The following is a 16334-nucleotide window of genomic DNA, read 5'->3' on the forward strand; positions in this document are numbered from 1 at the left end:
AAAGTAAGCTGTTAAACATACAATTTATGCTAAACATACAACTGTATGCTAAATATACAATTAAATGTTTATATAGTTGCTTTAAAGCTTAAAAGCATAGACCATGGTTATTGTAAAATTAGTAAATTTTATTTACTAAAATTTGAAAGAAAAGCAATATAAAAGGTATAGATAAAATTATATGTGATTAAGAAAAAAGCAAACACTTACATTCAGATCTTATGATATATAAAAATGGACTTTGAAGAAAGGCATTTCTTCCTAAATAATATGTTAAGACAGATTTTAATATGTTTATGAACTATTTACAGAGAGTATTTATGCTGGTGCTTTCTTGCACCTGCTCTAGGCATTTCTAATATATAATTAACTTTGCCACCATCACTAAGTAGTTTTTGAGAAATGAAAAAGTGTGTATGTAAATTGGTATTTAGCTTGATTTTGCTTTCGAAAAAATCTGTATCAGAAAAAGCTAAATACATACTGAGAGTTTCTTAGTTAACCTCTAATTTTCTGTAGCATACCAAATAAATGTTTTATATGTTTTAGAATATGACTAGTACCCCCAATTTAAATTCACCTCTTCATTTTCATCCTACGCCTGTCATTCAAAGCTAATAGGAATTCCTCAACATTTGTAGGTTTAGGGTTAGAGTCATTTTTGTCTTTAAATTATAATACCTTATCTTACTTTTTAAAAAACAAATTGTGCCAGATCCTTGCAACATAAAACCTAAAGTAAAACATGATGAGGAAGCTAAGCACTACATCAAGCAAAACTAAAGGGAAACCTTGAACACTTAGATGGTTTCCATCTTGCCCCCAGTAGGTTAAGTATTGTTATCTGGTCCCATCACTTCATGGCAAATAGATTGGGGAAGCAGTGGAAACAGTGGCTGACTTCATTTTTCTGGGCTCAAAAATCACTGCAGATGGTGATTGCAGCCATGAAATTAAAAGACACTTACTCCTTGGAAGGAAAGTTATGACAAACCTAGATAGCATATTAAAAAGCAGAGACATTACTTTGTCAACAAAGGTCCGTCTAGTCAAGGCTATGATTTTTCCAGTGGTCATGTATGGATGTGAGATTTGGGCTGTGAAGAAAGCTGAGCACCAAAGAATTGATGCTTTTGAACTGTGGTGTTGGAGAAGACTCTTGAGAGTCCCTTGGACTGCCAGTCTATCCTAAAGGAGATCAGTCCTGAGAGTTCATTGGAAGGACTGATGTTGAAGCTGAAACTCCAATATTTGGCCACTTGATGCGAAGAGCTGACTTCCTAGAAAAGACCCTGATGCTGGGAAAGATTGAAGGCAGGAGGAGAAGGGGACGACAGAAGATGAGATGGTTGGATGGCATCACCGACTCAATGGATATGAGTTTGGGTAAACTCCGGAAGTTGGTGATGGAAAGAGAGGCCTGGCGTGCTGTGGTCCATGGGGTCACAAAGAGTCGGACACGACTGAGCAACTGAACTAAACTGAAAACCATCGAATAGGTTTTCTTTCTTTTTTTAATTCCATAAGAGAGATATAGTGAACTTGCTAATGAAGAGAAAGCATTCATGTGACACACTTCTTGGTCAAAAACTTACAAATCAGAGGTGGAGATATTCTACATTATGTCTAGGAGCCTAAAAACCATTAACCAAACGCAAAAAATCCGAGAAAAAATTTTGGTGGGTAAACTCTGCAATAAAAAGTAAGAAGGGAGATCATAAGGAAGGTGCCAAAGTAAGCCATGCATGGAAAAGTTCCCAGCTCTTAAAAATTCACTGACTAATATCTCTAGCGGTTTCATGAGACAGCCCACAGACAGTTCTTGCAAAAGGAATCTAAGAGAAAAGAGGAGTAAACTGCATCTTCTAATAATCCACAAAGATCATTCTAAAATACCTGACGATGTCAGGGCCAAACAGTTTTCATAAACTCTTCTTGTCCTTAAAATTCCTTTTATGAGGACAAAAAGGATGAAAAGAGCTTGAAAGATGGAGTAGAAAAAGAAAACAGGGCTACTGAGCATTTGATGTAAAGGAACACCTTTACAAGATAAACAAAGGATATCAAAAAATTAGTATAAGGACTTCCCTGGTGTCCAATAGTTAGGACTCCATGCTCCCAATGCAGAGGTCGGGGTTCAATCCCTGGTCAGGGGACCAGATCCCACAGGCCACAACGAAGACTGAAGATCCCACATGCTGCACCTAAGACCCAACCCAGTCAAATTTTTTTTTTTAATATTTAGTATAAAAAGAAGAGAAACTAGCTAAAAATACTACAGAAACTGTGCACTGACCGTCTTTTTAATCAGGCAGTTGAAATGAGCAACTCTATATTATTTTAAAAGGCTCTCTCATTTTCTTAAATTTATATAAAAATGTCATTCAAGAGAATCTTAGGTCAAAGTATAACTTCATGACTATACCCTATGCTAAATATCACCATATAGTTATGCAATTATTCATTTAGTGTCCTCGCTTTGAAATATTTAAAATCTCATATTGGCATTTCTTGGCCACACAGGATGATAATGTATACTCAGAAAATACACATGCTTAACTTTGTTATGTCAAAATAATCAACAGAAATAAGATTTCCATATCCAGTGATTTTTGTTATCTGCATTTTTAGAGTATTCAGCCCAATGCTCCCATTTTGAGAGAATTAAACTCTTACATTTAAGAAATGCTCAAGTTCATTTGGCTATAAATTTTCAACTTCTATGAACAATCTGCAATATGTAAGAAAGGTTTAAAATGAAAAAAAATCTCTTATTCCAACAGAGAGAAGGAAGAGTTCATTCATCTTCTTTATTATCCTCAAGTCTCAGAGAATAGCCCAGTGTGTTTATTAAAGTTTTAACTGTTTCTGTAAAAGCCTGCTATGGACAGATATTAATAGCATGCCAAAAAGAAAAACATAAGTTTTGCTAATAAGAAACAAAGGTAAAAATAGAACTGTCACTATGTTGAAAGAACTCTTTATATCCCATACTGAAAAATAATTTTCTTTAACACTATTGAAAGTAAAAATATACAGAAAGAAAATCATATAAGTATACTATTTAAGAACCTAGAAAAATAATAATAAAATGAACTAAAAGACATAAGCAAATACAAAATCAGATTTACTAAAACAAGTTATGAATGTAATGTTAGAGGAAAAGAATTTATTCATAACATCAACAAAACCATTTAGACATCTTGCAGTGAACTAAAAAAAAGTAAGACCTAGATGAAGCAAATTATTCATACAAGATTGCGTTTTATAAGATTTTCTTAATGTGGATCACTTTTAAAGCCTTTACTGAATCTGTTACAATATTAATTCTGCTTTATGTTCTGTTTTTCTGGCCACAAGGCATGTGGGATCTTAGTTCCCTGACTAGGGATCGAACCCACACCCCTTGCACTGGCAGGTGAAGTCTTAACCACTAGACCACCAGGGAAGTCCCAAGACTGCATTTTTTTAAATGTCTGTATATTTCAGTATGGAGAGCTTTTTTCTTATAATACATTTTATGAATAATGAAACCAAAAAATACATGTAAATATATTAAAATATTTTTAAGATTAATAACATTATAGCTCAGTTTCTTATATTCAGAGACAGTTGTGAAAACATGCAACTAATGACAATCACATAAAATTGAAGCTTGTAAACTGCCCTCAATTTCAAGGGCCTACCCAGATACTGTCATTAAAACGAATCTCTTAGTCCCTGATTCTGTCATTCAGCTTCTACATAACACTATTAAAGCACCTACACAATGTTCAGTTGATTCTAGAACAACAAGGGTTTTGCTGATGCCAACCCTCTGTGCAACAGAAAAATCCTACATAATTTGTAGCCAGGCACTCCATATATGCAGTTCCTCCAGATACCAGGTTCCTCCTACACACAGTTGTACATCCTCTATACACAAGACTCAACAAACTGCAGACAGTGTAGTACTACAGTATTTACTGTTTTAAAAATTCCTGTGTAAGTGGACCTGTGCAGCTCAAATCTCTGTTAAGTCAACTGCATATAAATTTAAGTCCTAACACACTACTTTGCATATAGGAAGTAGTCAATAATTGGGGAAGTGAAGAATAATCCTTCATCACAAAGTAATACAGTATATTGAGTGTTGAATTGTTGTAGCACATTGAGCTGCTACTCTTAATGAAATTTTCACTTATTTTCTCTACTAAAATATATCAGTCATACTGGAGACAATATAGCAAAAGTAATACTGTCCCACAAATATGATTCATACACTTATATTAAAATACTTAACTCTAATGATGTTATAAATAATAATAATAACATGCAATAACAGCTTGCATTATAAAGCTAACATTTCCTAGAAACACGTATTATTTCCTGTTTATTTAAGCCTCACAATAAATTAAATTCAGCTGCACTCACCCAAGGAGACAGTGACAGTGCCAGTATATAAGTCCAATCAATGTGATTTCGAAGCCCAAACACTTAACAATGTTATGTTCTTTTATAGCTACAAATACAGATAGACATATAGACAGACAGACAGATGTGTGTGTGCATGCTCAGTCGTGTCCAACTCTTTGCGACCCCATGGACTGTAGCCCATCAGACTTCTCTGTCCATGGAATTTTCTGGGCTAGAATACTAGAGTGGGTTGCCATTCCCTTCTCCAGGGGTCTTCCTGACCCAGGGACTGAATCTATATCTCTTATGTCTCCTGCGCTGGCAGGTGGATTCTTTACAACTAGCGTCACCTGAGAAGATAAATAATTACCAGCACCAGAATAAGTATGCTATCAAGGAATCTGACTGAACATTAATAAGAAATAAAATAGCTTAATAACAAAGCACTTTCAAAGTTAACTGAACTAATAGAAGAGCCATACATATACCATAGTTTAAAAACAACTAATAAAAGTATGTAAGTACATTTATATATTTACAACAATGTTAAAGGGCTTTAGTAGGCTGAATTTTTAAAAGAATATCTAAAGCTACAGTACATTTAAGCCTTACCATTTAAATATAAGTCTATTTCCTCACTTCCCTTAATATCACTATGGACTTTGAATTTTAATAAATGCAAATACTAAGGGAAAAATGAACTTTTCTCAATGAGGTGAATGAAAAAATGAAGAAATAAACTTTGCCTCTCATTTCTTTATAAGTTGATTTTAGCCTTTACCGCATTAAATATAATTCACTGCATGTGGCATATTTTTTATTTATTTAGATAACAAATGTGGCTATAAGAAATAAAAATGAATTTCATATATCACATCACCATAGAAAAGTCACAGACAGCAAAATATTATTTTGCCAAATTTGGGAAACAAGGAAACTATAAGGAATTATTTAAAGCTTCATAAACTACCAGAGAATGTGCAACAGTAAAAAAAGAAAGGTATTTATCTTTCATTCTCTTTAATTTTCTATTTCATTGTACCTCAGCTCTACAGATGTATAATGTCAGCAACAAAAATAATATGAAATAACTGAATTAATCTTAAACCTAGCAGAGAAGTATGACTCCCAAAGGGAAACATATTTCTAAAAGCACTCTGCCTGTCAAAATAATAATAACTTATTTTAATTTAAAACAGCTTTTAGCTAATAGAGTTATTTGAAGGTTCCTTTTGCCTATGTCGGCAAAAAAATTAAAATAATACTTTGCATAATCTGCATGACATTATATTCTTGGATTATTAGATATGCACCAAAGCACAAGCAATAACAGAAAAAAAGAGATAAACTGGACTTCATCAAAACTGAAAATTTTTGTGCCTTTAAGAACACTGTCTAGACAGTGAAAAGACAGCCTATACAACGGGAGAGAATATTTGCAAATCATATGTCTGATAAGGGCCTCCTAACTAGAATAAGGGCTTCCCTGGTAGCTCAGTGGTAAAGAATATGCCTGCCAATGCAGGAGACGCGGGTTCGATCCCTGGGTTGGAAAGATCCCCTGGAGAAGGAAATGGCAACCTGCTCCAGTATTCTTGCTTGGGAAATTGCATGGACAAAGAAGCCTGATGGGCTACAGTCCAGAGGTCACAAAAGAGTTAGACAGGACTTAGCAATTAATAACAATGACTAGAATATATGAAGAACTCAGAATTCAACAACAAAACCAAATAATCCAAATAAAAAGTGAACAAAAGTCTTGAATAGACATTTATCCAAAGACATACAAGTGCGAAATAGGCACATGAAGAGACCAAAAAAAAAAAAAATTGAACAAATATTTGTACACCCATATCATTCATCGCAATATTACTTATAATAGTGAAAAGATGTAAGCAACTCAAGTATTCATCAACAGATGAACAGATCAAGAAAATGTAGTATACATATACAACAGAATATTATTCAGCAATAAAAAGGAAGGATATTCTGACACATGCTAAAACATGAGAGAACCATAAAGACATCATGATAACTGAAAAAAGCCAATCACTCAAGGACAAATTATGAAAATTCCACTTATCTAAGGTATCTAGAGTAATCATATTCAAAATGACAGAAAGTATAAGAGTGGCTTCCAGGAGCTGGTGTTGAGGAATGAAGATTTATTATTTAATGGTTATATAGTTTTAGCTTTGAAAGATGAAAAAACTTTCAAGATGAATGGTAATGATGAATGCACAATGTGAATGCACTTAATGCAACTAAACTACACACTCTTTTAAGGAAAATTTTATGTTACGTACATACCACAATTTTTTTAATTCTTTTTTAAATGGTCAAGAACTTGAATAGACATTTCTCCAAAGACTATATACAATGGCCAACAACTTCATCACTAGTCATGAGGAAAATACAAATCAAAATGACAATGAGAAATATTTCTACACCTATCACCACAGCTAGAAGCTTTTAAAAAATGTAAAATAATAAGTGTTGGCCAGAACATAAAGAAATTGGAATCATCCACAGTACTGAAGGGAATGTAAAATCATGCAGCCCCCATGGAAAACAATTTGAACAACTTGGCAGCTCCCCAAGAGGTTAAACATAAAATTACCAAATGGCCCAGCAGTTCCTCTTCTAGTTGATACATAAAACAGCCAAAAACTTGAAATCCCTCCCAGAAAACATGTGCAGTAATGTTCACAGTAGCAGTATTCACAACAGCCAAAAGTTGGAAAAAAAGCAATGTGCATCAATAAATAAATGGGTAAAACTATTGTGATATATGTGTACAATGGAATAATATTCATCAGTAAAAAGGAATGAAGTATTGATAGATACTAAAAGAAAGAATATTAAAAATATTATAGCTAAGTAAAAGAAGCCAGTCACAAAGTCACACATTTTATAATATCATTTATATGAAATATTCAGAATAAGTAAATACATAAAGAAAGCAGATTAGTGATTGCCAAGGACTTGGGATAACTGCTTAATAAGTATGATATTTTCTTTTGGAGTGATGAAAATGTTTTGGAACTTGATGGAGTTGATGGTCTCACAATATTGTGAGGGTACTAAACGCCACTGAATTGTGTACCTAAAATGGTTAATGTTATGCTTTGTGAATTTGACCCCAATTTAAGAAAAACCCTCTAAAAATGGGGTTATGGATGGAAGCAACATATAAATAACAGAAAAATATTAAGCAAATTACTTCACAAAATCCCCATGCACTATTATATAGACATTAAAATTATTTGGAGAGCATAAATAAAATAACTTTTATAAAAGTAAATTAAAACAATTCTATATAAATATTTGAAAGGTTGCAAACACATATAAATTGCAATGTAAAAAAAAAAAAAAGAATTTTTTTTTTTCCTTAAAGTCACAGAAACAAAGCATTCATGTGTGTGTGTGCATGTGCGTGTGCGTGTGCGTGTGCATGTGTGTGTGTGTCTGCGCTCAGTAGCTCAGTCATGTCTGACTCTCTGCTGTCCACAGAGTTTTCCAGACAAGAATACTAGAGTGGGTTTCCATTTCTTACTCCTGGGATCTTCCCACATGAGGGATCAAACCTGTGTTTCCGGCATTGCCAGGCAGAATCTTTATAACCTGCACCACCTGGGAAGCCCTATTTTTAATCATAAATAATCATCTATCTAATCTATCTGAAATACATTTTATTTCCAATGAAATTCTTGGCTAAAGAAAATTCAGTAGTAAAAAGCTTTGGAAAACAGGATGGTTCTTTTTACTCAGCAAACATAAAATAACAAAATATAATACTATGATTTTAACAGACAAGCTCTGAATTTTTTGGATTCCATTGTACAGATATCTCCTGCAGCTTCTTTACACATTGAACACAGCACTAAGCTGTGGCTTTTGGCGAAGGGTTCCTGAATCCTCCCTGTTCACATTAACACTACTTCTGCATTGATAGTCAAGAGTTAGGTCTAAGAATCATATTTCTTGCCTGTTAGTAGTAGTATAATCTTGAGCACTTTACTTAACTTCTTTGTATAGTTGGCTGTACCTAAAATGGAAGCAATTGTGATTCCTCCCTTACAGTTGTCTTGAAATGAGACAATGAATATAAGCTATGAGTACAGTACCTCAAGCACAGAAAATCCAAGTGTCAACCAATTCATGTGTTAGAGCCTCAATCAGGGCAGAGCAAAATTTCCACTCACCAGCAATGAATGGAAACCTGCTATCGCCAGAGCAATTTCGTTGACTCTAAGGCATAAGCTCATCATCCTGTCTTCTCGACTCTGAGTGTAAATTTGAGTCATTTCGGAAGATTTAAAGAACCAAGAATCACCCTAGAACCTAAACTAAGAGACTGATTTAATTATTTTAGGGAGTGGCCTAGACATCCATATTTTTTAAAAAGCTCTCCAGGTGGTTTTAAAATGCAGGTAGTGTTAAAATTTTTGTCTAGATCAGCCCCAGGCCCAATTCTCTCTAAAGATTCCTCATCTTACCACAGCTTTTCTGTGAGTGCTATTCAGACACTCTCCATTTAGAAAAAATAGATTGAAGATTTAAGGAACAAGGACCAACTTAGAAATGAAGAAGGATTATTGAAAAATTACAATCTGAAAGAAATTTTTTTTTAAAGAAAGACCAAATTTTCTTTTTAAAAAAATAGGAAGAAAAAAGTAGCAAGACAGAGAAAGAAAATAAATAAAAGGATTTCAGGATCAAAAAAATGAGATGGTAATTGTTAGCACTTACAATGCTCTTTTAATGTGCTTTAATTCCTATTACATGTGCCTCCATTACACATGATCTCATTTGATCTTTACAACAATCCAATGAAGCATTATCATTTCACTTTTACATATGAGAAAAATGAAGCACTCTCTAAGGTTAAGTGAATTAACCAAAGCCATACATTTAAACAGTGGCAGAATTGGAATTTCAGCCAACGACTGATTCCAAATCCATTCTCTTAAACTTTATGCTATATCACCTTGTCAAAACCAAACAAACAAAAACTTACCGGATATAAGGCATACACAAAGTCTTTATTTCTTATTTCTAAATTAAAATGTAAAGTGATCACTGTTATTAAAAATAAGCTATAAGCAGTAATTTTTTTCAGAATACTGAGATTACACATAATTTCTAAATTTAATTTGTCTGCATTTACTAAGTTTCCTACAGTAAATATGTATTCATTTTCAAATGAGAAAAAGTAGGGGTTTCTTAAAGCAAGTATATCACAGAATTTTTATAGTTCATAGTCCTCAATAAATACAAATTATCTTCCAAAAATACTAAGACAATGGAAAAAAACTTCCTTAATAAAATATATTTCCACAAGAAGTACATCTTTCTTAATTTTCTTTCCTATAGTAAAAATACAATGAAGTGAAAGAAAAAATAATTACCTGTACACTGTCCTCCATTGGTTGGATCACCATAATAACCTGGCATGCAGTCTTGACACTGCTTTCCTGTGGTAAGATTTTTACACTGTTCGCACACATTATTATTGATGCAAGTGCTATGTCCATTACACTGGCAAGCTAAAAAAAAAAAAAAAAAAAAAAAAAAAAAAAGAGGTTGATAATATCTACATAACAATATCAAGTATAACTGCCATAAAGACAAAGAATTTATTTTACAAATCTGAATGACAGCAAAGTACAAATGGCATTTCCCAAGTGTTTTTTCTTTTTTTTTTTTAACATATGTCTCAAAATATTAACATGGGACAAATTTTGCCTATGATCTATAAAACATAATGCTAAAAATTAAAGTGAAACATAAATGTTATAGCTAAGGAGAGAATGAAAGGTCAAAGCATTAATCCCTCAATCATTCGACTCTTTTCAACCCCAGGGACTGTAGCCCACCAGGCTCCTCTGTCCATGGAATTCTCTGGGCAAGAATAATGGAGTGGGTAGCCATTCCCTTTTCCAGGAGATCTTCCCAAACAGGGATCAAACCTGGGTCTCCCAAACTGCAGGCTCATTCTTTACCATCTGAGGCACCAGAGAAGCCCAAGGAAGGAATTCATTTCAACATATTCCTTAAAGATGCATGTGACTATTATGTCTATTAAGTTAACACAAGAATAAATAACACAGCTCTGATAAAGATGCCAAAATGTATCAATTATCTTTTGGTATAATAAAAAAGGATCAATAAATACAGAAAACTGTGTGATGATGCTAAGGCCTTACTTCAAGAAAATACATTAGTGTAAAATTTAACATAATTTATGTTAACATAAAAGTTAACATAATTTAACTTTTAAATTAATTTGTATAAATGTTTATCTTCTTTGGGCAAGAAAAGCTTCAAGGCTTACTAGAAATTTTACTTGAAATGTGAACTAAAACAAAGAAATTTGAAGCATGAGATATTTTATATCTTCAAATGAGATCTAATATATTTTCATATTAATATTACAATAGAATTTTAAAATTTTAGGTGAGAAGTAAAGTTTATATATGAAAGCTCCTGTTTATTGTCTATTGGGGGCATAATATTAACTTATTTTGGTAACTTCTTGTCAAAACATCATCATCATTTTCATCATTATTACAACTATGATTTAATTAGCGCCCTCACCTCAAACCAGGAAAGCCACTGTTAAATCGATTGCAATAGTCTGTGCTGTTATCTATTCTGCTTTGTCAGTTCACATACTGCATCAGTTTTCTTAAATACTGTAACTACTACCCCACTGTAAGATAGAGTACCAAGTGCTATACATGAATTACATAATTTAATCCTCACAACAATTTTGTATGGAAGGTACTATTCTCAGGGTTGTTTCCAAGATCAGGAAGCTGGGATTAAGTAACACATCTCATCAATAGCACCAATAAATGAACAATCAGGATGTATGAAAGATCAGATATTAAACTTCATACATACTCTATGTAGAAAATTTGAAAGTAAGAGGGAAATCCCAAAAGACTAGCTCATCAACATGAGTTAACATCAAAGGGTAAAGAAAAAGAGTAAAAAAATAAATACCTGTATCTTACATAAATTTTCAGAGGCATAATTCTACTGTAACATAGTATAAAAATGACATGCAGCCGTCAGGGAAAAATGTACAATAATCTTACTCCTAATAACACTGAGATAATTACAATATAGTTTTCAAATTTTATATTATAAAACAGCTAGGAGAAAATTTAATAGCAAGAAAAACATTCATAATAAATTAAGTAAAATAAGAACTCAAATATTATATCTAAGTGAAGTGAAGTGAAAGTTGCTCAGTTATGTCTGACTCTTTGTGACCCCATGGACTACACAGTCCATTGAATTCTCCAGGCAAGAATACTGGAGTGGGTAGCCTTTCCCTTCTCCAGGGGATCTTCCCAACCCAGGGACCAAACCCAGGTCTCCCGCATTGGAGGTGGATTCTGTACCAGCTGAGCCACAAAGGAAGCCCAAGAATACTGGATTCAGTGGCCAACCCTTCTTCAGGGAATCTTTCCGACCCATATCTAGAATGACCACAATTATGTTTTGAAATGTATAAATATGCCCATAGAAAATGGTAGTTATCTTTGTAAGATTTTTCTACATTATCAATTTTCTTTATGGAGAACTTTAGTAAAGATTTTTCTACATCATCAATTTTCTACTATCAACTTGTATTACTATTATAATAAGAAAAAATAATGCTAAGAATTTTAATTTTTTAAAATTGTGCTTTAAACTTTAAGTCATTTTTTATAGAAAATTTTATGTAAGGCCACTAGGGTTGGTTCACTCGGCTTAAGTACTTAAAAAAGTATTATCTGAAAAAGTCAGAATAAGAGATAGGTTACTAGAAGTATTTTAATGAAACCCCTGGCTACATTTTTTTCATCAGAAACATAAATGCCTTAACTTCTGAAAAATTAGGAAATTTAGTAATCTCATCTAATATCCTCCTCAAAGATTACCAATGAAATAATAAGAAAGTTTGCCAGCAACAACAGGAATTGGAGTGTGATGTTATTGCTGTGGTTATTCAGTCTCTCAGTCACGCCCTACTCTATGTGACGCCATGGACTGTAGCATGCCAGGCTTCCCTGTTCTTCATCATCTCCGGGAGCTTGCTCAAACTCATGCCCATTGACTTGGTGATGCCATCCAACCATCTCGTCTTCTGTCATCCCCTTCTTCTCCTGCCTTCAGTCTTTCCCAGCATCAGGGTCTTTTCTAATGAGTTGGCTCTTCATATCAGGTGGCCAAAGTATTGGAGCTTCCGCTTCAGTATCAGTCCTTCCAATGAATATTCAGGACTGATTTCCTTCAGGATTAACTGGTTGGATCTCCTTGCAGTCCAAGGGACTTTCAAGAGTCTTCTCCAACACCACAGTTCAAAAGCATCAATTCTTCAGCTCTCAGCTTTCTTCGTGGTCCAACGCTCACATCCATACATGACTGCTGGAAAAACCATAGGTTTGACTAGATGGACCTTTATTGGCAAAGTGATGTCTCTCCTTTTTAATTCATTGTCTGGGTTTGTCATAGCTTTTCTCCCAAAGAGTAAGCATCTTTTAATTTCATAGCTATAGTCACCATCTTCAGTGATTTTGGAGCCCAAGAAAATAAAAGTTTGTCACTGTTTTCACTGTTTATTCATCTATTTGCCATGAAGTAATGAGACCAAATGCCATGATCTTAGTTTTTTGAATGTTGAATTTTAAGCCAGTTATTTCACTCTCCTCTTTCACTTTCTTCAAGAGGTTCTTTTGTTCCTCTTGGCTTTCTGCTATAAGGGTGCTGACATCTGCGTATTACCTGAGGTTATTAAAATTACTCCCAGCAATCTTGCTTTCAGCTTGTGCTTCATCCAGTATGGCATTTCACAATAATAAGTTAAATAAGCAGGGTGACAATATACAGCCTTGATGTAATCCTTTCCAAGTCTGGAACCAGTTCATTGTTCTATGTCCAGTTCTAACTGTTCCTTCTTGACTGGCATACGTGGTTCTAGGAGGCAGGTAAGGTGGTCTGATATTCCCATCGCTTTAAGAATTTTCCACAGTTTGTTGTGATCCACACAGTCAAAGGCTTTAGTGTAGTCAATGAAGCAGAAGTAGATGTTTCCCTGGAATACTCTTGCTTTTTCTATGATCCAACAGATGTTGGGATGACAACTACATAAATATAACTAGAAAGTGGCAACCTACTATGTTTCTGGGAATCAAAGGAGGACTTCTAGCATAATGCTACTCAACTGTAACCTTCCTAAAAGTGAGAAGTTCTGAAGGCAGCTCTGGGTTATGGTGCAATCAAGAAGCATATCACTGGTATGCCTCCATACTGCTGCTAGAATGTGATATAGGAAAGTCTAAGGTTCCAAGTAATGAATATACCATACAGAAGGCTGATATAATTTAGACCTAACTGCTGGAAAATTTTCCAGAAAAAAAAAATATATGGTCATCCTTGCAGTTTGTAACTAGTATGGCAGCAATGGCAAAGGAGAAGGCATGTTATAGACAGCAGGGCCCAGGAGTAATGACTGTATCAAACATACAGGAAAAGGATACACCATGAAGCCTAGGACGATGCTCTATTCTCCACTACCATCAGCTTGTTGGATCAAAAGGTAATGTAAGCTTGTACCTAACAGTTCTTCCAGGATTCACTGTTACTTGAAAGGTTCTAATAACAATTTGGTTCTGTAACATGAGTAAAACTAAAGAAAAGTCATCCATACCATTTTGTTTAAATTTTAAAACTAGTCCAGATGGCTCTTCATTTATATACATACAAACAGAAAAAAACTGAAAACAGAACACAATGAAAAATACAGCATTTGATATGCAAATAAAATACATAGTTTTGAAAAATATGTGTGCTCTAAAACAGATGTAAGACATTAAAAAATATATGCTTGGCATTCTCAATAAAATTCAAAAAAAACCACATAGAAAGTTAAGACTAAAATTTACCCAAAACTTTTTTTTCAAAACATAGCCCTTTAAAAGAAAAGGGAATTATCATTGCTAAAAATAAAACTGGGATTCAAAAGAAGAATGTTAAAGAGAAGCTTGAGCTAGTGACAAAAGTTTACTATACATGGGAATAGACAAGCAAGAGCTAGTGGGTTTGGGTTTCAAAACCCAGAGGACCAGGAGACATAATCTCTGGCATACTTAAGAGATAACTTGAACCATATTTATAATGCTTAAAGCCCTCAAGTGTAGCCTCTTTCTGTGTAAAAGGTACTAAAATACATCTAAGCCCAAAGAAGCAGAAAAGAACATTAAGTCCACTGGCATATTGTATGGAAGACAAAAGTCACTTATGAGAGCCTGTGCCAATCAGATGGGTTGGGTTGAAATTCACATTGTCTATATGGTAGAGAAACCCCAATATTAAACAACAGTATTAAAACCTGCTCTGTAAATAAGAAAAGCCTCATGCATCTTGCAAAAGCAGATTTAAATGGCCTCCTGAAATATTTCTTCAACTCAGGTCACACAAGTATGTCAGGTTCTGCAGACCATAGAATCTCTTCACAACTATCATCGCTGCCTTTGTAGTGCAAAAGTAACCATATACAACATACAGACAATTGATAATAGCTATAATCCAGTAAAATTGTATTCATAAAAATAGGCAATCAACAGGTTTGGCCATCAGACCTTGGTTTCCAAACCTTTGATACAGAAAAAAAACCAACACTTACTGAATTAAACCTCAAAATGAAAAATTATAAGCCACATAAAGGAAAGTCAGGAAAAAGAGAGGGAGATAATCAAAATGAGAACTGACACCCTAAGAATTTGAGTAAAAGGACAGCTACAAGACAATAAAAATATGCAAAGCAAAAGCAAAAAAATGGAGAAAACCATGTTTAAGGAAGTAAAGGTAGATATTACTAGATTACAGTCTCATCAAAAAGAAAATATCAAAAAAATATAAAAATTGTAAAAAATAACAAATGGAAATGATAAAAACAGAACAATAGCTGAAATGAAGGACTTCCAGATGGTCCAGTGGTTAAGACCCCATACTTCCACTGCAGGGGGCACAGGTTCAGTCCCTGGTTGGGGAACTAAGATCCTGCATGCCATGCAGTGTGGCTAAAAAAAAAACAAAAAGTAAACAGAATTCTACAAATACTGGGGGCGGGGGGGGGAAAGCACTACAAAAACTGAAATGAAAATATACAACAGAGAGAGATTCAACAGTAAATCTGAACTGTCAGAAGAATTAGAAAATGTGAAGAGAGATCAACAGAAACCATGTCAACTGAAGAACAGAGAAAACAAAATGAAGAAAAATGAACAAAGCCTCAGTTAAATGACAAGCGCCATATCTATATGTAATGGGAATCTATATGTATATGGGAATCTATATGTAATGGGAATGTTGGGGGGATAGGAAAGAGACAAAGAAGGCTAAAATTTACTTGAAGAAATAATTCCTTAAAAGTCCCCAAATTTGATAAAAATATTAATCTACACATCCAAGAAGACTGATTATTCATTGGAAGGACTGATGCTGAAGCTGAAACTCCAATACTTTGTCCACATGATGTGAAGAACTGACTCATTTGAAAAGACCCTGATTCTGAGAAAGACTGAAGGCAGGAGGAGGAGAGGATGATATGGTTGGGTGGTATTACCAACTCAATGGACAAGAGTTTGAGTAAACTCTGGGAGTTGGTGGTGGACAGGGAAGCCTGGTGTGTTGCAGTCTACGGGGTCACAGAGAGTTGTACACAACAAAGCAAAAGAACTGAACCAAGAAGCCTAATGAACTTTAACTACAATACATATGAACAGATTGAAAATACATGATAATAAAAGTGATGAAAGCCAAAGACAAGCAGAAAATCTTGAAAGCAGCAGGAGAAAATATTACTTCTCACTTACAAAAATCCCAATAAGATTAACAACTAACTTTTAATCAAGAAAAATGGAGATCAGTAGGCATTGGAA

At 34.1% G+C, this 16334-nt stretch overlaps 1 protein-coding gene across 3 annotated transcripts in view; it reads right to left on the minus strand.

The window, feature by feature from the left end:
* The window catches only part of ATRNL1 (attractin like 1), a 740683-nt gene that overhangs the window by 529338 nt on the left and 195011 nt on the right, over positions 1-16334 (minus strand). For 2 of the 3 annotated variants that reach the window (XM_043475348.1, XM_043475346.1), the window contains exon 19: positions 9807-9944. The exons of the other annotated variant lie outside the window; for it this stretch is intronic. In XM_043475348.1, coding sequence (XP_043331283.1) covers positions 9807-9944 — 138 coding nt within the window. The remainder of the gene's footprint in view (positions 1-9806; positions 9945-16334) is intronic. 3 annotated transcript variants of the gene reach the window in all.

The sequence above is a fragment of the Cervus canadensis genome, chromosome 8, assembly GCF_019320065.1.
Source record: "Cervus canadensis isolate Bull #8, Minnesota chromosome 8, ASM1932006v1, whole genome shotgun sequence".
Classification (NCBI taxonomy): domain Eukaryota; kingdom Metazoa; phylum Chordata; class Mammalia; order Artiodactyla; family Cervidae; genus Cervus; species Cervus canadensis.